Below are 26331 nucleotides of genomic sequence, written 5' to 3'. Positions count from 1 at the left end.
TGGAGCTGAACGCTCCTCACTTGTCTCCAAACCAACTTCATCTAAGTAGCCTTCCTCACAGCCTTTTATTTCCATGACACAGTTTACACAACAGTTACAGTACACACAAGCACCTCCCACTGTAAACCCCCCCCCCCCCCCCCCCCCCATGCTTACAAAAGACGAGGCACTGTGTGTGCACTTGTAAGCACGTGCGTGTATGTTTATGCATGTGTGAGAATGTGTGTGTGTGTGAGTATGAGAATGTGTTTGGGTGTGCGTTTGTGTGACCTCCTGCTCACCAAAAGTGTAATAAAAGCAGGAAGCTTACCACACAAGAAACAGAACTTTCAGATAGGATGTGCCTATAGTAAAACACTTCAGCCTCCCCACCAACAGAGTGGCTGGAGAGGTGGTCAGAGACAAAGGAATGTCTTTGATCCTATAGTTTGAACTATGACAAATTTAAGTAACGCAATGACAATATTTAACAATTTGACTCCAACAGGTACTTTTAACATTTCTTCCGGCAGTAAATATAAACAACGATAGTATTCAGGAAGAAAAATTATTACATGTATTTTTTTATTATAACTCTGGTTTTACATGGCCACATTTTACACAACTTAAAAACTGGTATATAGTTTACAGTCCACACTTTTTCAGTCAAATTTTCCATCTGTCCTGCTCACATCTCCAATGGTTGTCATTAGCGTGTCTTTGCAAGCTTTGCTAGCTACAACAACAGTGTCGGCACATGAGGACGCTGTAATAGCTTGTCAATGGTGTTGATTAGCTGTGGATATACAAATGTGAATTGCAGTCACTGGTCACTTACTGACTCACACTACAAAATAGCATAAAATGAATTGTTATGTATTTATTTTAATTTCAATTCAGGTTGGATTTTTTGTTGTTGTTGTGTGCAACGCAGATTTTCTGTGCACGTGTCAGCAGTGCACGATTGTTCACGCACACAGCTTAGAGGGAACATTGCTGCTAGGCGTTCCCAGCACACCCTCACTACACTACACTGATCAACATATTCACCTTATATTCGCTATGCCTTACAAAAACTTGGATACAGCATATGAAAAGCTTGAATCTTTGCCTTTTGCACCCTAACTGTGAAAGTCAAAAAAATCATTTTATTTGTTATATATCATGCACCCAGCTAATGCTCAGTTTTTAATCTGATTTAGTGGTGAGTTCAGATAGAATAATCATACTAGGTGATGTTAACATCCATGTAGATGCTAGAAATGACAGCCTAAACACTGCAATTAATTTATTATTGAAATCAATTTACTTCTGCCAAAATGAGCAAGCCCACCACTTTAATTTAACTATGAGTTTTACACCTGATGCCTTCCTTACACTAAATCCTAAGGTGAGTTTCCAAACATATTAAATGAGTACTACACAGTGGAGTCAACTGATCTTGACAGTTGATGTGCACATGAATGATTTGTGTTTCCTCTGCAGGTGAAGGTAGAAAGTGTGTGTGAACTGATGTGGATGTGAATTCAGCAGCATGGATCAGTGTGGGGACAGAGAGGAGGGAGTCCCTCCCTCTGAAACTACTCTGTGTGGGGAACATGAGAGTCAGACCAAAGCTCAGAGGTGAGATGACCATCTCTAACTATCCATGACTTTTCTCCATGTCACAGCTCAGCACTCACATCACTGCTCCATCATTATCCACAGGAACCAACCTGGACCTCCACCCAGCTGTGTGTCCTTAAAGAGTGACCAGTCTAATGAACATTTTTATTAATTTTAAAGACCAGCAGGCGTCTGCTGCAGAGAGGTGAGCTATTAGCGACATAAACTCCTTGATGTCAGTTTGGTGTCTGATTTGATGTTGTTTCCTGGTCTTTAAACTGCGTCTCAAAGCAGGTCACTGAGTGAGGAATTCCTTTATTCTATAAAAATGTCCAGCATGTACTCTTGCTGCTCATAGGATCATCAATAGTCCTGCACAGTGTAAATTGCTGTGTTTACCTCTGGGTGGACCTCTGTTTTTACCCTACCATCACTAGTGTAGAGTTTCTGTCTGCTCATGATCAGCCTGCAAATCAGTTTCTCTTTGTCATGATGAAGGTATTCTAAGTCTTCATCAGCTTCTGTGGCTGTAAATGAAAAACACTTCACTCACAGGATCAATGGTATACCTGAATTTGGACAGCTACCCAGCTGTATGAACACTGTGTTGAATTATGTCATTAATAGATTTCAACAAAAACAGTCATCAAGAAAGATGTAACTTAAAGTCACTATTATAATGTCTAAAATTCTGTAAGCATTTTATTTTATGTGATCAGTCCTTGATTAAAGATTTGTGCTTCAATTGTCAGGATCCTTCAGAAACTGAAAATTGAATCTGGACCCAGCTGTGTGTTCTTAAGGAGTGACCGGTCTAAAAGTCAACCCATTAATTTTAAACTGCAGGAGGAATCTGCTGCAGAGAGGTGAGTTGTTGGTAACATTAACTCTTTGACAACAGATTGATGTTGATGTTGTTATAAACTGCAGTGCAACCATGTCATTCCCTCAGTCTCTTAAAAACAAGCATTTGGTTTCTAAGCTCCTGAAAATCCTCTTCAGCAAACAGGAAATAAAGCTCGTGCTTATGTTTTCTTCCATCATTCATGTTGTGCTGTATGTTGTAGGACGTTAGAGGAGGTAACACTAACTTTGCTGCACAGATTTAACTTTTACTCATAAAACTCAAAGCATCATAATGACTCAAACACTGGTTATTATTTTAAATTTTAAAAACTAAAGTCAATCTCCCTTTTTTCCACATTTCTGAAAATCCATCAAATAAAAATCAAACTGTAATCTGCTAAAAAAAGGAAAAGCTAAAAAGAAAGTTTCCTGTCTTTGTTTGTGCCTCTTGAAGATCAGTTCTACTTCTGCTCACTGAACTGTTGACAGAAAGAGAAATTTGAAGCTTTTTGTTGTAAATTTTGGAGACTATCATCATCCATGTGTCCACACAGGCTTTGCTGTCTGACTTGCTGAGTTACGTTAGCTGGTGGCTGCTGCAGAGTCCACTGCAGATAAACAGCTTAAAGTTAGACAAACTTTTAAGGTGGGCAGGAAACTGAGAAAGCTCTAGAGTAAGATGGCCGACGTGCAGTGTTGGGAAGGTTACTTTTAAAATGTATTCCATTACAGAATACAGAATACATGCCCCAAAATGTATTCTGTAACGTATTCCGTTATGTTACTCAATGAGAGTAACGTATTCTGAATACTTTGGATTACTTAATATATTATCATGCTGTTTACAACTACATGAATGTACTATTGCTGTGATTTATTACTGTTACTGAAGGTCCGCGGCTCCGAACCGTAGTAAAGGGACCTCTGGCTAATACGGTGGGTTCTGTGTCGGTTTGTAGCCGAAAACTAGCTTTACTTTGTTGTCTGGGTCAACTTTGCTAGCAGAGACAGAGAGAGGCGTTGAAAGGCTGCTCCAACAGAACTTATTGTTTTTGGAGGAAAACACGAACACGGTGTACAGTCCAGTCTTAATAGCTTACTTACAACTGGGTTCGTCAGGCTCTCTTCTTGGCTGCAGTGGTTATTATTATATTTACATGCTTCCAGCTCCCGTTTTTGCTCGATGACAGCTCGTACTTTTCCTTTTACTCCCTCCCTCGCTCACAGACACATAACGGGTACAGCAGTCCATTCTCCCTGCAGCACGAACTACACTGCCTATGATGCTACATTCTTTAGAGCTATACCTGTAGCATTCTGCCTATTAGCTTAGCACAACACAACAAAAAGACCTCTCTCACCCAGGAAACACGCAGAGAGAGAGAGAGCGTCACCCTGTAACCATGGCAACCGTAACGCTGCCGCCTGGAACAACAGAACGTAGCTGTCAAACAAAACCCAAACAGTCCTGACCCGCCACAATATGAAACAGGGAAGTACCGCCGTGTAATCCATTTATTTCAACAAAGTAACTGTATTCTAAATACCACCTTTTTAAACGGTAACTGTAACGGAATACAGTTACTCATATTTTGTATTTTAAATACGTAACGGCGGTACATGTATTCCGTTACTCCCCAACACTGCCGACGTGTCAAACAGCTGTCAAAGGCAGCATGTGGTAGTAATGACGACCTCTGTAAAGCTGCTTTGTGTATGTGAGCTTTAGTTAAAAGCATTTGGGAATTTTAATGTTGTGCATTCAGATCAGAGTCATGTTCAGTTGCTGACCCTTGTAGCTCTAAATGAGGCTAACCAGCAGCTAATGTAGCTCATGCTCAGTGTTGTTGTTTGAGTCTGTAACTGTGCAGCTCTGCTTTTGCAGCCTGTGGGGTTTGTGGTACTTGAAGGGTTCAGTTGTACTGATTGTGTTTTGGTTTGTGTGCCAGTTTTGATTTCTAGTTGGAGTTGTTAGCTGTAGTCATTTTGAGGCCTACTCCTGCTACAACTGCAGCTTCACATTATTCAGTGTGACACAGTTTCATACTGACCTTGGATGCAACACTGCTGAATCATTTAGGCTCATTTACAATCAGCTGCAAATGTCTGATCAGGAGGAAATGACGGTGTGGATAAGGCATTTACAAGCACTGGTCTGACACTGGCAATTTTTATAATCTTTATGAAGAAAGACTGAACTAGAGTTGGTTGAAATTCAGATGTTAGATATTGTTCAGATTTCTATCAGACTGCTCTAGGTTGGTTGGGAGTTCTCCAACATGTAAGATGATACAGCTTAAAATGTGATCAGTGTTATCCAAAACAAACTTGAAGTTAAGGAATAAAGATTTTGGAGTTTTTTCAATACTAAACAGAACATACTGTCATTAATCATGACATGAATGGTAGGACACTTGAATATGATTTGTATATTTGATTTTTTGTTCATCATTTTATTATCTGAAAGGAAAACTCATACAAGTACCTGTGCAGAAATGACTATGCCCACACCTTTCACCTAAAGATTCCAACAACCAACAGATGATCTAATTCATGTCAAGATGTGTGTGTTTTTTGTTTGTTTGTTTGTTTTATGGTGAAGACTTTTTATGTGGATCAAATCTTAATGGCTCATCCACAGAGTGGACCAGGAGAGCTCAGAGGTTCCCAGTGATCAGTCTGCCCAGCAGCATCAAACACACCTGGACTCCATATTTATGGTCTGTACATGTACAACAACTACCTTTACATCTACTCTGTTCACAGTCATCTCCATGCTGATCTTTGTAGACCAGTGGATTGCCAGTGTGTCCAACACAGATTTGATGTGTGGCTCCATGATTTCAGTCCGATTGGGTCATTCATAAAGTATTCTGTTGCAGCGGCTGGAGGACGACATCATCACTTTTGTGAAGAACGAGCTGCAGAAGATCCAGAAGGTTCTGAGTCCAGATTACCCACAATGCTTACAGAGTGAGAGGGAGGAAGATGAACAGAGGAGGAGCAGCAGAGAGGCATTTGTGAAGATCACAGTGGACTTCCTGAGGAGAATGAAGCAGGAGGAGCTGGCTGACCGTCTGCAGAGAAGTAAAATGATTTCTTTAAAGATTTAAGCTGCTGGTTATAACATTAACATTAACTAAAATTTCAAGAGATGAACCAACATGTATTTAAAAAGACCACGTTCTGATATGAACTATGTAAAAGATGAACTAATATTTTTTCTTTATTCAGAAAGCCTTGCTGAAGTTTGTCATCGTAAACTTAAATCTACTCTGAAGAAGAAGTTCCAGTGTGTGTTTGAGGGGATCGCTAAAGCAGGAAACCAAACCCTTCTGAATCAGATCTACACAGATCTCTACATCACAGAGGGAGTAACTGCAGAGGTCAATGATGAACATGAGGTCAGACAGATTGAAAAAGCATCCAGGAAACCAGACAGACCAGAAACAACAATCAGACAAGAAGACATCTTTAAAGCCTCACCTGGAAGAGATGAACCAATCAGAACAGTGCTGACAAAGGGAGTGGCTGGCATTGGAAAAACAGTCTTAACACAGAAATACACCCTCGACTGGGCTGAAGACAAAACCAACCAGGACATCCGGTTCATATTTCCATTAACTTTCAGAGAGCTGAATGTGCTGAAAGAGGAAAAGTTCAGCTTAGTGAAACTTGCTCATCATTTCTTTACTGAAACCAAAGAAGCAGGAATCTGCAACTTTGAAGACTTCCAGGTTGTTTTCATCTTTGATGGTCTGGATGAGTGTCGACTTCCTCTGGACTTCCATAAAACTACAATCATAACTGACCCTAGAAAGTCCACCTCAGTGGATGTGCTGCTGATAAATCTCATCAGGGGGAAACTGCTTCCCTCTGCTCATCTCTGGATAACCACACGACCTGCAGCAGTCAATCAGATCCCTCCTGAATGTGTTGGCATGGTGACAGAGGTCAGAGGGTTCACTGACACACAGAAGGAGGAGTACTTCAGGAAGAGATTAAGAGATGAGGAGCAGGCCAGCAGGATCATCTCCCACATCAAGACATCACGAAGCCTCCACATCATGTGTCACATCCCAGTCTTCTGCTGGATCACTGCTACAGTTCTGGAGGATGTGCTGAAAATGAGAGAGGGAGGACAGCTGCCCAAGACCATGACTGATATGTACATCCACTTCCTGGTGGTTCAGGCCAAAGTGAAGAAGGGCAAGTATGATGGAGGAGCTGAAACAGATCCACACTGGAGTCCAGAGAACAGGAAGATGATTGAGTCTCTGGGAAAACTGGCTTTTGATCAGCTGCATAAAGGAAACCTGATCTTCTATGAATCAGACCTGACAGAGTGTGGCATCGATATCAAAGCCGCCTCAGTGTACTCAGGAGTGTTCACCCAGATCTTTAAAGAGGAGAGAGGACTGTACCAGGACAACGTGTTCTGCTTCATCCATCTGAGTGTTCAGGAGTTTCTGGCTGCTCTTCATGTCCATCTGACCTTCATCAACTTTGGCATCAATCTGCTGGAAGAACAACAAACAACCTCCAAGAAGTCTAATTTATTTGGAAAAAAAAGAAATTTTAAATCTTTCTACTGCAGTGCTGTGGACAAGGCCTTACAGAGCCCATGTGGACAGCTGGACTTGTTCCTCCGCTTCCTCCTGGGTCTTTGTCTTCAGACCAATCAGACTCTACTACGGGGCCTGCTGACAAAGACAAGAAGTAACTCACAGACCAATCAGGAAACAGTCCAGTACATCAAGAAGAAGCTCAGCAAGAACCTGAGTGCAGATAAGAGCATCAATTTGTTCCACTGTCTGAATGAACTGAATGATCGTTCTCTAGTGGAGGAGATCCAAAGGTCCCTGAGTTCAGGAAGTCTCTCCACAGATAAACTGTCTCCTGCTCAGTGGTCAGCTCTGGTCTTCATCTTACTGTCATCAGAAAAAGATCTGGATGTGTTTGACCTGAAGAAATACTCTGCTTCAGAGGAGGCTCTTCTGAGGCTGCTGCCAGTGGTCAAAGCCTCCAACAAAGCTCTGTGAGTCATGTGTTTTGCTTTTTTCCCTTCATCCCTTAAATTCTACTTGACAAGAAAAAAACAACATGTGCAATCTTACCCTTAAAAAAGTGATTTTAATGATTGTCAACAGCTGCAGACAGATTTCTTTCTTTTTTGGTTTATTGTTTTTATATTTTTCACACTTAAATGTTTTGCGTCATTAAACAAATTGCAATATTAGACAAAAATAACTTAAGTGAATACAAAATGTATTTTTTTAAAGTATGATGGCTTTTATTTCCTAATAAAATATTTTAAAACCGTTTTGGCCCAATATGCAAAAAGTAATCCAAGAAGCACTCTTGAAAACTGGCAATGGCGCTTTCACATTACTGTGGAGGAATTTTGAATCAATCTTCTTTGCAGCCATTAATTGTTTAAGGACACATCCAAAGAAAAAGTGAGGTATGTGACAGAAGTGATAGTAAATAAAATGCTGTAGGTTACGTCAGACACCAGAGAGTTCGCGGGAAACAAAACAGAATTTTAGCTCAGAATTAAACACTCTCCAAGATTACAGCGACCGATGCTTCACCCTTATGAAGAAGGGTGAATGATGCAGAACTCCTTCAAGTCTCTAACTGAGAATGAAGAAAATGAAAAAAAAAAAATAAAATAAAAGAGACTGTCATAGATATCCAGCCCATAGTGTGAGAGAAAACCTTGTGTTTTCATATAAATGCACACAGTAATTATTTTACGTGTAGTTGTTTTTTCCTCTGTCAGTGCGCCCCAGGGCAGCTGTGGCTACAATGTCGCTTGCCATCGCCAGTGTGTGAATGTATGAATGACTGAATGTAGTGTAAAGCGCTTTGGGGTCCTTAGGGACCAAGTAAAGCGCTATACAAATACAGGCCATTTACCATTTTTTACCATTCCTGTTTAATAATATTCAACATTGTTATCAATGCATTTTACAAAAAGTGCCTCTTTGTGCAAAATGGGTTCAAAAACATAAACAACTGTGGGATACTGTTTGTCCGTGGTTTAGACAGGGGGAACAAATCATGGCAGGATCAGCCTGATATTATTTGTATCCCATGCTAAGTTTACTGTATAAAGAGCTAAAACCTCCAAAATGTCAAGCGTAGTTAGTCATTACAAGAAGTGTTTGTGAACTAAAAATCAAGAATGTGGGATACTGTTTGTCCGTGATTTGGAGAGCCCAGCGCATGCTCCCAGCGCAGGGAAAACAAAATCTGTCGGGGAGACCTACCTTGGCACTTGTGCAGGTGAAACCAAAGGGAAGATATGCTTCACCATATTTTCTAGTCTTTGGCTTGGAAGGAAGTTCCAAGCCAAAGACATATTTGGCGATGCTTCATCTCCTGCTTTGTGTTTGTGTGGAAGCGCTGTCAAAAAACTGTCCATTATGCTAGCAGTGTCCAAGTGTCCTTTTTTTCTTTCTTTCTTTTTTTTTTAAAAAAAATCATACCACGCTCCCCCCTCCGATGACTCTGACAAACACACACAAGCCACTCTTTTATCAAAATTTAAAATAATTGTTCTCATATGTGGATATCAGACTTTGTAGAGCAAAATCAGGTAAAAAGATAATTCTGTTTTTACATTCATCAGGTCCCAATAAGCCCAAATAGCAAAGAGAAATTAAAAATGCATGCCATGAAAGAGTTTGGGTCTTAGCAGGTTAACGAGCTTGAAAAACTACCACTGATGTAGATTGCCTAATATGAAGAGAAAGATCATTCAAAAGCTTTGGGGCCACAATAGAGAATGTTTGGTATCTTCTAAGGTTCAGCTTAGAACTGTTTAGGAACTGAGAGCAACAGCTGCTCAGCTGACCAGAGTGAACGAGGGGGGACATAGGGCTTCAGCAGATCGAACAAATATACAGGCGCCAGACCAATTAAGGACTTAAAAACCAGTAAAGGGATCTTAAAATAGATTCTAAATTCAATTGGAAGCCAGTCTAAGGAGGCCAGAACCAGAATAATATGCTCAAATTTTCTTTTGCCAGTTAAAATCCATGCCACAGAATTCAGCTCCAGTTGCAGGCATGACAGAGTGCCCTGGCCAGCCCATATAAAAAGGTGTGTAAAGGTTCAAGGGGCATAAATATTTTTTTCAAGGCACTGTATAACATAAACATGTTGTTAAGTTGATCATGTTTATATTCTAACAGAATATAAAGAATATTTTAATAAAAATGAACCTCATTATGTAGGACTAAAAAAGGAACATTTAAGTTAGACAGAAATGGTGATTTTATTTGCACAGATCAAATACATAAAAAACATGTGAAACTTTGTAAGCCTAGAAGTTCTGACAGTCCCTCAGACAGAGAATGATCTGGGTTTTGCACCAGAGTCCAGTATATTAAATAAATGGCATTGAACTGTATCTGGCGCAATGATCAAGATCAGATGTTATATGAAGGAAAGTAAACAGCAGTGCATTGTGTCTGTGCGAGCAGGTACTTAACTAGCATCACAAAATATACCAGCCACTTGCTGGTTTCCATTGAGAGCGTTACATTGGCTTCATCTGAGCAATTTTTATATTTGTTCCCGACTTAACTATGAATTGTACTGCATAATAGATTTTGGGTTTTTTTTATTTAGGTTAGACATTAAAATAGTTTGAAGTTATTTTTTTATTTGTTTGTTTTCCACGCTCAGTGAATGTTTCCTCTCAGAGAGAAGCTGTGAAGCTCTGTCCTCAGTCCTCAGCTCCCAGTCGTCTAGTTTGAGAGAGCTGGATGCAAGCAACAACAACCTGCAGGATTCAGGGGTGAAGCTTCTGTCTGTTGGACTGCAGAGTCCACATTGTACACTGGAAACTCTGAGGTCAGATAAAAAGATAGTTATTTTTCATCAAATTATAATAAAACAATTAAAACTAAGATAATAAAGGTCAAATTAATCTATTTGGTTTTGTAATTCAGTAATTTGTATTATTTCTCTTTCAAGTAAATTGCCAAATTTCTAATGTGTAAAATCAGATGATCGCAATTCTAGCTGCCTCTGAAACGACAACGAGTATGGCTAAATGTACTAATTTTTTCACTGAACTATTGGTACATTTTGCATCCAGTCTTTTTCTTTTCTTTATTTTTCAAGACTGGGTGGCTGTTTCCTCTCAGAGAGAAGCTGTGAATATCTGTCCTCAGTTCTTAGCACTCCGTTCTCTAGTATGAGAGTGCTGGACCTGAATTACAACAAACTCCAGGATTCTGGAGTGAAGCTTCTGTCAGCTGCACTGACAAATCCAAGTTGTATCCTGCAAACTCTGAGGACAGATCAAAGAATGTTTTATTTTTCATCAAATAATTTGCAGTTTTACAAAAAGCACAGCAAATAATGGTCACCAACAGCAATCCATTAGTGTAGTTTACTATTTTTCACAAGTTTTGAATAATACTAAATTAACACATTTCTGATGTGTTTAAAATAAAGCAGTAATAATTCAAGCCTTTCCTGAAATAATAGTAACTGTTATCAAATCTAGTAAGTCGTCATTGCACCATCAATAAATTTTAATTTCAGTGTTTTTGTTTTTGTGTTCATTTTTCAGACTGAGTGTTTGTAACCTCTCAGAGAGCAGCTGTAAAGCTCTGTCCTCAGTCCTCAGCTCCCAGTCGTCTAGTTTGAGAGAGCTGGATGCAAACAACAACAACCTGCAGGATTCAGGAGTGAAGCTTCTTTCTGTTGGACTGCAGAGTCCACATTGTACACTGGAAACTTTGAGGTCAAATCAAGGACTGTTTATTTTTTTTATCAAATGAAATTTTTTACAGTAAAAAAATCATATCATCAATGATCAGTTTCCTCATTGTATTATAAAACTCCCAACTCTTCAGTACTCTATCAATTCACTTTAAACCCATTTTTTGGTCTTTTGCTTTATTTCTAGACTGAATTGCTGTAACCTCACAAAGAAAAGCTGTGAAAGTCTGTCTTCAATTCTTAGCTCCCAGCCCTGCAGTCTAAGAGTGCTGGATCTGAGTTATAACAACCTGCAAGACTCAGGAGTGGATATTCTGTCTGCTGGAGTGAGAAGTCCATACTGTAAACTAGAAACTCTCAGGTCAGGATTAAATCGCTCCCACTCAGTATCATTTAGAATGTGTATGACATTACTGAATGAGTTACTAATGCTTATAGAATTGTCAGATATTTTAGTTTCCTTTGGTTGGATTATTAGACACTGAACTGTCTGTAAAGCTTTACCAAGACAAGTAAAAACAGAAGTGTGCTCCAGCAGATGTGATATGGTTTTGGTGCAAGCTGCCACGTGACAGGACATTGTATGAGCATTATGGATCCTTTAGTTTTAGTCTTCATCTTTCACATCCTTCCCTCCTATGAAGTGTTCAAAGATAGATTGTTTTGTGTGTCTGCAGTCTGTCAGGCTGCCTGATCACAGAAGAAGGCTGTACTTCTCTGGCCACAGCTCTGAGATCCAACCCCTCCTATCTGAGAGAGCTGGACCTGAGCTACAATCATCCAGGAAAAAATAGTATGAAGCTGTTGTCGGCTGGACTGAAGGATCTACGCTGGAGACTGGACACTCTCAGGTATGGAGAGAATGTCTGATAGAGGCGGAAAAGCTGGAAACATTTCCTGTGTCCTTCACTCTTTGTTTGTTTTTATATGGATGTGACATGAATAATAACACTAAAGAAATATTTTCAGGAACAGAAACACTAATCTATCACAATGATTAAGATATTAATGTAGGGGAGTTTCCAAAGAGACATTTTTCACAGGATAACTGTCTTTTGTTCTTCACACATTCACAATTTGCATCAATATCTGCATGTTTAATAGTTCAGTCATTTTAAAGAAAAATCATCTTCTGTTCGACTGGATTCAAATTAGATTAATTAATTATTAATTAGATTAATCTCTCTATAGAAACATGCCTCTGACAAGATAAGCCTAACTTCATAAAAAGACTGGAAGCAGGGCAATTTGTTTACCTAGCTTGACCAAAAGTTGAAAAACGAATCATTAGTAAATTGTTAATAAAGCTAACTCTAGTAGAACCTAACAAGAACAGCATAACGCTAAGTGTTATTGTAAATTTAATTAACATAAGGAAGACAGGATAAAGACATGCTGTGGAAGAGAGACAGAGATAAATAACAGATATGATTCAATGCAGAGAGGCCTATTAGCATATAGTGAGTGAGAAAGGTGACTGGAAAGGAAAAACTCAATGCATCATGGGAATCCCCCAGCAGCCCACAGAAGAGGGACCTGATAACTGAAGGCTGTCCCTCCCATTCTACTTTTAACAACAAGTAACAACAAGTAGGCCTGCAGTGCGAGAGTGAAGTGCTCTAATAGGGTGATATGGTACTACAAGGTCATTAAGATAAGATGGGGCCTGATTATTTAAGACCTTGTATGTGAGGAGCAGGATTTTGAATTCAATTCTGGATTTAACAGGAAGCCAATGAAGGGAAGCCAAAACAGGAGAAATCTGCTCTCTTTCTAGTCCCTGTCAGTACTCTTGCTGCAGCATTTTGGATTAACAGAAGGCTTTTGAGAGTTAAAGAGAGAGAGAGTGAGTTTTTTGTAAATCCCGATAATAATGAATTGCAGTAGTCCAGCCTGGAAGTAATAAATGCATGAACTAGTTTTTCAGTGTCACTCTGAGACAGGATATTTCTAATTTAAGAGATATTATGCAAATGGAAGAAAGCAGGCTTACATATGTGTTTTACTTGGCGGGGCAAACTTTTTGTGTCAGCCTCGGTGACTATGTGTCGTCCTCCGCTCCCCTCTTGTGTGTCCCACAGGGCTCAGTTCTAGGCCCCCTCCTCTTCTCTTTATATCTGCTTCCTCTTGGTTCTGTACTGAGAAAGCACGGCATTGCTTTCCACTTTTATGCTGATGACTGTCAGATCTATGTCCCACAGGGCTCAGTTCTAGGCCCCCTCCTCTTCTCTTTATATCTGCTTCCTCTTGGTTCTGTACTGAGAAAGCACGGCATTGCTTTCCACTTTTATGCTGATGACTGTCAGATCTATGTCCCTCTAAAGAAAAAAGGCAGATACTTTACACAGCCATTACTTCAGTGTCTCGATGACACTAAGGCTTGGATGTCTGTTAACTTTTTAAAATTCTATGATAAAAAGACAGAGGTGATGGTTTTTGGTAGCCCCACTGAGACCCCCCAATGTGTATGTAGATTCCCTGGCCCAGTATGTTAAGCCAACTGTCACAAACCTGGGGGTCAAAGTGGACTGTGATCTGAAGTTTAATAATCAAATTAAGGCAGTGGTAAAATCTAGCTTCTTTCACCTAAGGCAGCTGGCAAAAATAAAGCCAATTCTTTCACGGCAGCACTTTGAGACAGTGATCCACGCCTTTGTTAGCACTCGGCTGGATTACTGTAATGTACTTTATTTTGGGGTCAGCGCATCATATATTAGTCATCTACAGAGGGTGCAAAATGCCGCAGCTCATCTTTTAACTGGCACTCGAAAGTTTGAGCACATTTCCCCTATTTTAGCTTCACTTCACTGGTTGCCCATTTCTTTTAGGATTAATTTTAAAATTCTTTTACTTTTAAAGCTTTCCATGGCCTCGCCCCATCGTATCTCTCTGAGCTGCTACAGCCTTATACACCCACCTGCTCTCTCAGGAGCAGCTGATCATCTGCTCCTGAAGATACCCAGGACTTGGCGTAAACTTAGAGGAGATCGTACTTTTGTTGTAAAAGCTCCAAAACTGTGGAACGAGCTTCCTTTAGAGATTAGACAGGCCAGTTCTTTATCTGTTTTTAAGTCACTCTTGAAAACCCACCTCTTTACCCTGGCTTTTGACACCACGGGAGATGTTGGTTTTTATTTTTATTTTTATTTCAGTTGATTTTAGGTGATTCGATGCTGTTTTATCTTCTTTTTGTTTTAATATAGGGCTGTTTTAATTTTATGTTTTATGTGTTTTATTTATTTATTTTGCTGTTTTCTGTTATTCTATTGTTTTAACTTATTTTCTGTACAGCGCTTTGTTCCTGTGCTGGGTATTTTAAAGTGCTTTATAAATAAAATTGGATTAGATTTGATTGGGATATGTGCATTGTTTTTGGGGAGGTAGCAGGAGGAGAGAAGCTGCAGAGAGGCGTGTAAGACTGCAACTCTGCTTCCTGGTCCCAACTCTGGATAGTCATATTTTGGGGGGGTTAATAAATTTGTCCATATTTCTAGAAATGAGAGCTGCTCCATCCAAAGTGGGATGGATGCCATCTCTCCTAACAAGACCAGGTTTCCTCTAGAAGGTTTGCCAATCTATGAAGCCCACATCGTTTCTGGGACACCACTCAGACAGCCAGCAATTTAAGGAGAACATGCGGCTAAGCATGTCACTCCTGGTCTGATTGGGGAGGGGACCAGAGAAAACTACAGTGTCCGACATTTTTTTTGGCAAAGTTACACATGATTCAATATTGAATTTAGTGACCTCCGATTGACGTGTCATTACTGCCGACATGAATTACGATTTTACTGAATTATGTTTACCCTTAGCCAGCAGTTTTAAATTTCCCTCAGTGTTACCTGCTCTGGCCCCTGGGAGACAATTGACTATGGTTGCTGGCAGGGCTGGACTGGGACAAAAAATCGGCCCGGGCATTTTGACTAGAGACCGGCCCACCAAAAGATGTCATTCAGGGGTAAAACCGCAAAGGATTCTGGGAACTTGTGGCAAGCAGTACTAGCGCATGAGGGCTTTCAATTGAACTCAGTTACACAGCGATAAAAAGAAACACAAAAATTGGCAAGAAACTGTTGTATTATTAACTGCAATAGCCGGTGTTGTGCCAAAAAGTGATTGTCTGCCAAAAACTGATTGCTCGTATTTAAATTGCTATAAGTCACTTGTTGGGCTATAATATGTGAAACATATGTCAAATGCATCCCTCATGGATGACATAAAGTCATATTGAGCTACAAACAACATTAGTGTAACAAGGTAGAAGCCGCAATCAGTCTTTGGCAGTGACTTTTATATAACCTTTATTTATGCCGTTAAAAAAAAGTCTAATTAACATTAAAAATGTCTTTTGTAAGAAGTAGTTGGACAGCAGAAATGGCTCAAATATTACAATAGTTCTGTAAAAATATTTAAAGTGGGGATAAAGGACCGGATTGGTTATAATGTAAGTACAATAACACAGAGTTGTAAAGATACTTGAAAAAACAGATAATTTTTTAATTCCATATATAGCCCCTTTGTAAATGCTGTTAACCGAAGTCTATTTACCAACATAGATATTACACATAAAAAATACACGCAAACATTGGAAATCAGTTTTTGGCAGGCAATCACTTTTTGGCACAACACCTGTTGCATGACAGCCACGGGAAGCCGACGGGTAAAGAGATCGGTTGTTATCGGATTACGTCGTGGAAATTGTTTAAGCCATTATTTCCGAAGTAACAAAGCCGATGGATGGCCTATAAAATTGCTAAACAAGGGGGAGGGTGCATCCGACCTCCTCGGCTGTAATTGGTCCAGCCCAGAGTCGATCATGACCAATTGGCCAATCCAACACCTTTCATTCATACCCTTCCAAAAAAAAAAAAAAAAAAATCGATCGGCCCATAAAAACAAAAAATCGCCAGCGGCCCACCGGGCAAATGCCTGGTATGCCCGATGGCCAGTCCAGCTATGGTTGCTGGTGTCTCTGGCTCAGACCTTGCCAAAGTGTGGGGCCCGCCCCCTAGGTGTGTGTGTGTGTGTGTGTGGGGGGGGGGGGGGGGGGGGGGGGCGCGCAGAGCCATTGCAGGGGGGGTGCGGAAAAGGGGGAGAAAAAAACAAAACGCTTGGACACTGCTAGCACGGGGCGGCCACAGAAACGCAAAGCAGGAGATGAAGCATAGCTGAATATGTTTCCAAACCAACTTCATTCTAAGCCAAAGACTGGAAAATATGGTGAAGCAGATTTTTAGTTCACAAACACTTGTTGTAATGACTAACTACTCCTGACAATTTGGAGATGTTAGCTCTTTATACAGTAAAGTTACAGTGGGATACAAACAATATCAGGCTGACTCTGCCACGATTTGTTCCCCCTATCTAAATCACGGATTAACAGTATCTCACAGTAGTTTACGTTTTTCAACCCATTTTGCACAGAGAGGCATTTTTTTGAAAAATGTATTGATAGCAATGTTGAATATTATTACACAGGAAAAAAAAAACTACACGTAAAATAATCACATCGTGACGCCTCTGCCTTTGTAAATAGAGGGAGAGTAACTGCGTGTGTGTATAAGCCTGTAAAAACCAAAGACAGTCAGATTAACAGTATTTTGTCTCTATCTGCCATTTTGCAATTCATCTCATGTAAACAATAAGGTGCGCACAGCGTGGTGTGAAAAAGGCACATACCTTTGACGTTGTGTGACGAACTCTGTATTCCTCGTCCACAGGTAAATGCAAAAAAGGAGTTTTAAAAAATCTCAGTTTTCGGTGATTCGAAACACCGTTTACGTGTGGACGGAACAGCTGCGTTGTCAAAAATACTCGTGTAGGTGTGGATGTAACATAAAAGAGTTAATAGTTTATTTTATTACTACCTGTAATTTATTGCAGATTACTTGCATTTGCTTAATTGTTTATTAAATGTTTGAGGTGTGAAATAAACCAAAATGGAGCAAAATACGGGTATGTATGGTTGGAGGATGTGTTTGTGCATGTGCGCATGAACACGTGGGAGGGGGGGTGCAACAGTTTTCTTGTAAAACAAAGGGGGCCCAGCAAAAAAAGTTTGGGAACCACTGCTCTAGCTTCACATGTGTCAGAACAGAATCGGCAGTTACCAGAGTTTGATCCCCGGAGGGTGTGTCACCAATTAGGGAAAAAGACTATGCTTCCTCCTCACCGTCACCCAGCCGTCCTCTTTCCCCAGCTAGCGGGGCCTACGCTATCTTCAGCTGCACCAGCTACAGAGACCTGGTTAGCTAAGGGTGTATCAAGGGTGTGAAGCCGAGTCTCCAATTGAGTAATCCTGGCCTCCAGAGCTGCAAATAGGCTACATTTATTACAAGTATCATTACTGCTAAAGGAGGCCAAGGAGTAACTAAAAATTTGACACAATGAGCAGGAAAGTGCAGGAGGGACAGGTGAAGAGGCCATGCTGCAAGGCTACAAGCTAAGCTAGTGAAACAGTAAAGACAATGAATAAATTGAGTAAATTAGTGAGTGAGTGCACAGAGAGTGTGCTTCGGATGAAGCATGTGAAGATTACACTATGAAATAAGTTATCTAAAAGTTTTTAATTAAATTGCTTTGCAGATAAGCTACACAAAAACACCACTGTGTGTTGGAACAGGAAGTGATACTCTACCGCAGAGAGAGTGAACACCAAGTGACAGAACACAGGACAATATATACACTGCAAGATAACTATGAAAAAAAAATAATAGTGCAATTAAATTACACAGATACAAAACGGACAAACTGACTCTGACTGTTTGGAGGGTGGAAGTCTGTTTGTAGTTGAAATCAAATCCACAAACATTGATTTACACAGTCTTGAACTCACAGGAATCTGCCTGATTATCACTGTACGCTACAACACACAAAATGAAAGCTGTTGAACTCCACAGCTAGTTCCACAATGAAGAAGTGCAACTGCTCACTATGTGTGCAATTCCAGTCTATTAAAGAAACAGTACATAGAAATTGAATGAATGGGAAAATACTACTTAACAATAAATGTTACACACGTCTGCCACACCAGATGTGACAGACAAATTTTAAAGGAAAATGAAATTCCCCATTATCTTTTGCTTATCCATACCCATAATAAATAACAAAACAATTCTTAACCAGTGTTGGGAAGGTTACTTTTAAAATTTCCACTACAGATTACAGGATACATGCCTCCAAGTGTATTTTGTAACATATTCCATTACGTTACTCAATGGGAGTAATGTATTCTGAATACTTTGGATTACTTAATATATTATCATGCTTTTTACAACTATATGAATGTACTATTATTGTGTGATTTATTACTATTACTGAAGCTTACTCGCCATACCAATACCAATTAGATTTTTAAATCTTAATATAAAATGAGTAACAGCAGGTGGACATTAGGTAAGGCTGCACTTTTAGCAGCGATCTTGTATAGAAAGCTATTCCGTGCGTATATCAAACAGGTCCGTGGTTCCGAACTGTAGTAAAGGGACCTCTGGCTAATATGTCGGGTTTCATGTTGGGCTCGTAGCTGAAAACTAGCTTTACTTTGTTGTCTGGGTCAACTTTGCTAACGAGAGACAGAGAGAGGCGTTGAAAGGCTGCTCCAATGGAGCTTATTGTTTCGGAGGAAAACACAACACACAGTGTAAAATTAAATCAAATCAATTTATTTATATAGCACTTTTCACAGGATAAAAACCACAAAGTGCTTCACAGTAATATAAAACAGAAATACATAAAATACATTAATAATAAAACACACAGCACAAATCCAATTAAAAGCCAATCTAAATAAATGAGTCTTAAGTTGCTTTTTAAAAGAATAAATACAATCAAGGCAACGTAATGATGGAGCGAGAGCATTCCACAACCTGGGGGCCACCGCTCTAAAAGATCTATCACCTCTGGTTTTGAAATATGTTCGAGGGACTACCAACAGCCTTTGATTAGAAGATCTCAGGCTGCGAGAGGGAGCGTGGGGTTCTAAAAGATCAGAAATGTAAGCAGGGGTATCACAATTCAAAGCTTTAAAAGTCAGTACCAAGATTTTGAAATTAATTCTGAAATGTACTGGAAGCCAGTGTAATGAACGTAACACTGGTATAATGTGCTCTCTTTTTCGTGTCTTAGTTAAAAGCCTTGCAGCAGCATTCTGGACTACCTGGAGACGGTCAAGATTCCTTTTGCTCAAACAAAGAAAAAGGCTGTTACAATAATCTAAGCGAGAAGAAATAAAAGCATGAATAACCATTTCTAACTCAGATTTAGACAGCAAAGTTCGCAGTTTGGAGATGTTTCTTAGCTGAAAGAGGCAGTTCCTAATTAACTGGCGAGAGTGTTGTTCTAGGGACGTGGCAGAATCAAACATCACGCCAAGGTACCTGAGGCTTAGGTGAACAGATGAGCCAAGAGAACCAAGATGCTGTTTGATTAGAGATATTTGGTTGTCGGGGGCAATAATTAATCTTTCTGACTTCTCAGAGTTCAACTATAAGTAGGTGTCACCAAGCCACTGCTCAATGGAAGCTAAACATTTAATTAAAGAGGACAGTTTATGGACTTCCATCGGCTTAAAAGAGCAATAGAGCTGAATATCATCAGCATAGAAGTGATAAGACACCTCAGGGAACTGCCTAATTATAAGTCCTAGAGGTAATATGTACAAAAGAAAAAGAATAGGACCCAGAACTGAACCCTGCGGTACCCCACAAGTCAGATCCTTAGAATGTGACATAAACCGATTCGCAAAAACACTAAAAGATCTGTTGGAGAGGTATGACTGAAACCACTTCAAAGCCAGACCGGACACACCGACTACGTCCCAGAGCCTGTTAATCAGAATGGTATGGTCAATGGTGTCAAAGGCAGATGTCAAGTCCAACAAAACCATGACCAAGGATGCTGTGGAGTCAGCTGACATCATAATGTCACTAGAGACTTTAAGTAATGCAGTTTCTGTTGAGTGACTTTTACGGAAACCTGACTGAAATTGGTCATAAATTTCATGTTTTTCTAAAAAAGTGGTAAGTGGATCTGCAGCTACTTTTTCCAGAATTTTCGATAATAAGGTAAGCTTAGAGATAGGCCTATAATTCTTAAGCTGAGTTGGATCCAAACTGCTCTTTTTTAATATTGTCTCAACAACAGCATGCTTACAGAACATAGGGACCACACCTGTTAAAAGAGAGGCATTGCATATCTCTACAATAGAGGGGCCAATGACAGAGAGAACATTTTTAAACAGCCCAGCAGGTAGAATGTCATTTGCACAAGTGGTAATTTTCATTTTATCCAGCAGGAGTGAAAGGTCATGTATGGTCATTGGGTTAAACACTGACAGTAAATGAGGGGGAGATGGCCCAGAGACACAAACAGATGGTATTGAAGAACCAATGCTCATACGGACATGATCAACTTTATTCACAAAGAAATTCAGAAACTCATCACTCTCAGATATAAATGTCACAGGTACTCGGTGGACCACGGGGGAAACAATAGAGTTTATGGAGTCAAACAGTCCCTTAGAATTTCTCTTGCTTGATGATATTAACTGAGAAAAATATCCTGATCTGGCTGTTTTTATGGTTTCATGTAAGGAAACCCAAAGTTCCCTAAGGTGGAGCCTGTGAACTTCGAGTTTGGTTGATTTCCAAAGGCGCTCTACTTTTCTACAGATTCTTTTGACCCTCCTTACATCATCATTTATCCCCGGATGAGCTCTTTTTGGGGCAGCAATGACAGATTTCATAGGTGCCACTGAATTTAAAATCTCCAAGCAGTGATTATTAAAACACTGTGTAGCAACATCAGCATCAGTGCAGCCACTGATCACATGAGGGTCCAACATATTAGAAAACTTCAAAGCAACATCCTGATTTATGAACCACTTATCGAACATGAGATTAGAAGGTGGTGCGTACAGTGGGAAGCTAAGACTAAAAGTAACACAGGAATGGTCACTCACTTGTACGTCTTTAACACAGACATTAGTCATGTCTAAGCCAAGAGAAAACACAAGGTCCAAGGTGTGGCCTTTAACATGGGTGGGTCCAGAGACATGCTGAATAAAACTAAAAGAGTCTGTAATGGATAAAAAGTCAGAGGCCATGATACAGCTAAGATCATCCATGTGGAGGTTGAAATCCCCAATCATTAAGACTTTCTCCAGTTTAATAATGGAAGATAAAAAGTCTGTAAAATCTTTAATAAAAACACCAGCGGGGCCGGGAGGGCGGTAAATTAAAACACAATAAAATATATCTGAAGAACTAACCTTAAGAAGTTGTTACTCAAAGGAAGGGAAAAACTCAGAGTCCATAGTCCTGCAAGCGACTGTCTCGGTGAACAGTGACCAGACCACCACCACGACGGTCCAAACGCAGAGTCCCAATGAAGCGACAGCCAACCGGGCAGAGCTCATTAAGGTGGATAAATTCATTCTCCCGCTGCCAAGATTCCGTGAGAAACATGAAGTCCAGACTATTACTGCTAAAAAAAGTCATTCAGTACAAATGATTTGTTGGCTATGGAGCGAGCATTCAGGAGAGCGATCTGAAGCGGAGGTGACAGGCTGACGTCATCAACAGCTGATTGACAGGGAATTGACAGCAGACGGGGAATTGACTTTCAAAGGAAAGAGGACGTAGTCTCCCGGTACCTCTAGCTGTGGAACTGTGGTCTTGTAGAATGATAGGCCAAAGTGAAAACATCCCGCATCTCCAGACAAGACGCCGATCCAGGTAATCGTTCTGTTCGCCCGTGATGAAAAGCCGGGTAGGTGGTAACCGATCGGCCTTATCCGCGTCCTGGAGGGGAACCAGTACCAAATACCGGAGACGTTCTCTACCATGGAGCGGAAGAAATCCCCTCTGTCGGGCGCGTTTCCTTTTAGCCTGGACACCAGACCTACAGCCCCTTCTAGACGATCTCCTTAACCTTGTTTTGTACCGGTAGTCAGGAGAGGGAGGAGGGCAGACAAACGGCGGAGGAAAAGCCTGGTGGTAGCTCTGCCAGCTGTCAAAAGTTTTTTCCATACTTATTTTGATACTCAACAATGTATGTGAACTGTAGATCCGAGTAGCAATTAGACCTTCATGATATATCACAGATGAGATGACAAGATAAAAAACAATATACTGAAGCAGTCGACAAAAACACGGAGCAGCAACAGCGGCCAAGCCGAACACAGGCGCCATGTTGCAAGCCTCTTCTCAGTCGAGTCTTAATAGCTTACTTACAACTGGGCTCGTCAGGCACTCTTCTTGGCTGCAGTGGTTATTATTATATTTACATGCTTCATATGCCTGTAACACTCTGCCTAGTGCCTTCATATTAAATAATAATTTTTGAAAATATTTCTTCACGTCATTATGAGATGCGAGATTGAGACACACATTAGAGCCTCTTAATGTGTGTTTTGTTTGGGTTTCCACTGGCGTGGAATTACCAAAAATAGACAGGGCATAGCCTAACATATGAAACAGGAAAAGACCGCCGTGTAATCCATTTATTTCAACAAAGTAACTGTATTCTGAATACCAGCTTTTTTAATGGTAACTGTAACGGAATATAGTTACTCATATTTTGTATTTTAAATACGTAATGCAGGTACATGTATTCCGTTACTCCCCAACACTGTTCTTAACTAATATACATCCTACTGTCGGGATGAGAAAATTATTTTACTGTTATTATTCATAACCATTATTATTACGGTTGCATCACTTATGATTTATCATTATCACTTCATTAGAGCATTTATGGAAACTGTTAATGTTACATTAAAGTCTGTATTTCAGGTGTTAGCTGAATTACATAATAATCTTTCATTGCAGGGACAGCTGTAATCCTGTCATACACATATTGCATTTTTGTGCTAATTAAAGAGTTGAAGCTCGGTCAAGTTAATTAATGGTCTGAAGCTTCGGCTGACGCGATGTTCGACAGATCTATTGAGTAAAGTGACCCACAGCTAATGAAGGATTGCCTACATGCTTACAATTCACCACATATTATATAGAAATAGAATAAAGGCCTGTGTGCCCTCATGTTGCACTGGAGTCTGCCTGGTAACACATGACTCAAACGGAGTCAGGCAGTATGCTTCTGAAATGTCTTTGTTTGTCAAGTAAGGTCATGCACTGAGGTCAGGACACACACAGGGTGCCTGCGCACATACATATGTACTATGTTTTGCTCAAAACTGCAAGTTGTACCTGCATACGTGACAGTTTAATTCCACAGATAAGTGAAGTGAAATAACAGGAAGCATCTGGCGATAGTGGAGGAACAAAGGAAGGAAATGCTCTTTTTTAGAATATGTCCTAGGATCTCTGGAAACTTACTGGAACTTATGCTTGTTGATTAACTGCTTGTGACGCACTATTTTCGTATATATATGACACCCCATTTATTGTTCGAAGAAGATCGATGCTGTGTGAGTGATCGTGCTCGGCTTCCCATATGTGTTTTAATAAAATCATTGTTTGACGCACTATGGACCTCCAGTCGTCAAAATCTGAGTAAATTAAGATAAATTTACAGATCCAGAATCAGTCCAGATAATCACGTAAAGATTGAAGTATATTTGTGACAATGTTGGACTGCTCCTTTATCAGTGTCTAACAGTATGTGTATGACAGCCATGTAATGTCCATGTGTGCATGCTGAAAGAGACTGTGCTGGTCTGATCCCCCTTCTCCTTTCAGGGTGGAGCCTGCTGGAGTCCGATGGTTGAAGCCAGGTCTGAGGAAGTGTAAGTGTGTTTTTAATGTGATTCATAAAAACAAAGCGGCACACATTCAACCATCTTCAAACTGTCACATCACTCATTCACATCTCTGATGTCAGGAGTCATCATCAAAGTGTCAATCAATGAACAGATGATGGATCAGTAACTGCAGCTGGATTGTGTTTGTTCTCTCCATCAGATTCCTGTCAACTCACAATCAACACAAACACAGTACACACAAACCTCAAACTGTCTGACAACAACAGGAAGGTGACACATGCTGAGGAGGTTCAGTCATATCCTGATCATCCAGACAGATTTGATGTTTATGAACAGCTGCTGTGTAGAGATGGTCTGACTGGTCGCTGTTACTGGGAGGTCGAGTGGAGAGGAGACGTTGAGATATCAGTGAGTTCCAGAAAAATCAGAAGGAAAGGAGACAGTACTGACTGTTTGTTTGGATGGAATGATCAGTCCTGGAGTCTCATCTGCTCTGATGATCGTCCTTGTTCTGTCAGGCACAATAAGACAGAAAAATCCTTCTCCTCCTCCTCCCCTGTATCTAACAGAGTAGCAGTGTATGTGAACTGTCCTGCTGGCACTCTGTCCTTCTACAGAGTCTCCTCTGACACTCTGATCCACCTCCACACCTTCAACACCACATTCACTGAAACTCTCTATCCTGGGTTTTGGTTCAGGTCTCCTGGTTCGTCAGTGTGTCTGTGCTGAGTTGAGTGTAAAGAAAGTCCTCCTGTTGGAGAAACACTCTGACTGTTGAGTAGAAAAGAGCGTGTGCAAACAGTGTGTAACTATTGCAGTGTTTACAGTGTGTTAGATGGAGGAGTTGTACAGGGAGATGGCCACAGGCAGGAATGATTTCCTGTGTCGTTCAGTGATGCTTTTTGGTAATCTCAGTCACTGAACATGCTCCTGTGAGTAGCCAGCATGTCATGCAGCAGGTGGGAGGTGTTATCCAACATTGTCTTTATCTTGGACAACATCCGCCCCTCAGACACCACCCTAACGGAGTCCAGCGCCATCCCCACAACATTACTGGCCTCAACCTGCTGCTCCAGCATGCAACAGCATAGAGGATAGTACTGGCCACAACATAGATACAACAAGATAAGTGTTTGAGCAGTTATGATATCAGGGACTATCTAGACATGTGTGACAATACTGAACATGTCACATGACACACCTTAGATGTCATGTGATCCACTCTCAGTGCAGACTGAGAGTGGATCACATCCACTCTCACTCTGCACTTTCATCCATGACTTCAACATGTTGAAATGAGCTTTGAAGAAACATTCAGTGAAGTAAAGTTTCCTTCACAGGACTCATGTGAGCACCAGATGAACTTTACAAAGAATCAGTGGATTTATCTTCTGTTTGAGATCAACTTTTGTCACTTAGAGCCATCTTAAGTCCATTTTTTTCACTTCTCACTCACTAACATCTCATATGATTTCAGATCCCTGCTGTCCCCCACCTACCCTGTAGTTGGCCTCAATTTGTTTCCACTGTAAAAACAAACAAACAAACAAACAAAAAACAACAACAACAACAAACAGAATGAAATGACCTGAAATCACTTCAATCTGACGTTTAATGAAAACAGTTCAAAGTCAGCAAATCAAATGTTCAAACCGGAAATTTCTCTAATTGTTGAAAAGTTATTTTTTGATTTTTGATGCCAGCAACATGTTTCAAATATTTGGCTCAGGGCTAACAAAAGGCTGCATCCTCATTGGCCGACCTGCCCATGAACCCTTAATATAACCCAGACACTACCATATGCATGTTTGGATATTAACCCACATAGCAGACAGGTCTGGCCTGGATCTGGTGTCAAGCCAGCACTGCTGGCTGACTTCTGGCATGATAAGTGATATGTCATCTAGATATGGGCCAGACCTGGTGTAGATGGACCGTTTATGTGATGGCATGTCCCATCTGGCTCGATATTGGTTTGGTTTATGTGGCCCAGGCTCATAGAAAACAGGTCTGGCCCAAATCCAAGCTGGCACTTATGACTGACTGGTGTCATGGCAGGGTGCCACATCAGGCAATGAGGCACTATTCATGTTCCTATTTTCCTATTTTAGTTAGAAGACCCAAATGCCATGTTGCAATACTATATTACTTTTTTGAGAAGAGATTTATTACCAGATATAAACCAGAGTGAATCCCCTCACAGCTCGTGGTGTATCGTTGGTGTTTTGTGTATTTGATAGTGACAGAGATTTGAAATTTAATGAACTGCTTCTTCATCCATGCAGTCTGGCATAAAAGGTAGATTTCCATCTCTACAGGAACATTTTGACATAATCACGCCCAACAAAACTGTCAGTGATGTTACTACTAATGTTTTATGTTTGCAATGCGATGTACTGTAATAATAAGGGATGATGAATAAGGAAAAT

The 26331-nt window shown here is 40.4% G+C and overlaps 3 protein-coding genes across 5 annotated transcripts in view; 2 read left to right on the top strand and 1 right to left on the bottom strand.

The window, feature by feature from the left end:
- LOC148103525 (cell adhesion molecule CEACAM1-like) overlaps positions 1–26331 on the top strand; it is a 207349-nt gene that overhangs the window by 8325 nt on the left and 172693 nt on the right. The window lies entirely within an intron of this gene.
- LOC118455958 (programmed cell death 1 ligand 1-like) overlaps positions 1–26331 on the bottom strand; it is a 127511-nt gene that overhangs the window by 52650 nt on the left and 48530 nt on the right. The gene's annotated exons all lie outside the window — the stretch shown is intronic.
- On the top strand, positions 1514–24631 carry LOC148103528 (NLR family CARD domain-containing protein 3-like). 3 transcript variants are annotated; one of them, XM_087838691.1, is made up of 9 exons: positions 5466–5517; positions 5665–7468; positions 10089–10094; positions 10129–10296; positions 11024–11197; positions 11363–11536; positions 11853–12026; positions 23880–23926; positions 24102–24631. In XM_087838691.1, exons 1-9 carry the CDS (start codon positions 5481–5483, stop codon positions 24629–24631), a joined length of 3114 nt encoding a protein of 1037 aa, XP_087694817.1. In that variant the 5' UTR covers positions 5466–5480. The 3 variants fall into 3 exon arrangements, with proteins under 3 accessions (XP_087694815.1, XP_087694816.1, XP_087694817.1); XM_087838689.1 differs by lacking the exons at positions 10089–10094; positions 10129–10296; positions 11363–11536 and adding exons at positions 1514–1602; positions 5072–5150 and having other exon boundaries at positions 5313–5517; XM_087838690.1 differs by lacking the exons at positions 10089–10094; positions 10129–10296; positions 11024–11197; positions 11363–11536; positions 11853–12026 and adding exons at positions 1514–1602; positions 1687–1734; positions 2388–2450; positions 5072–5150 and having other exon boundaries at positions 5313–5517.

The sequence above is a fragment of the Neolamprologus brichardi genome, chromosome 3 (assembly GCF_056152115.1).
Source record: "Neolamprologus brichardi isolate AB-2024 chromosome 3, ASM5615211v1, whole genome shotgun sequence".
Classification (NCBI taxonomy): Eukaryota; Metazoa; Chordata; class Actinopteri; order Cichliformes; family Cichlidae; genus Neolamprologus; species Neolamprologus brichardi.
The sequence above is the reverse complement of the archived record's forward strand: the minus strand, read 5'-3'. Positions and strand labels throughout refer to the sequence as shown.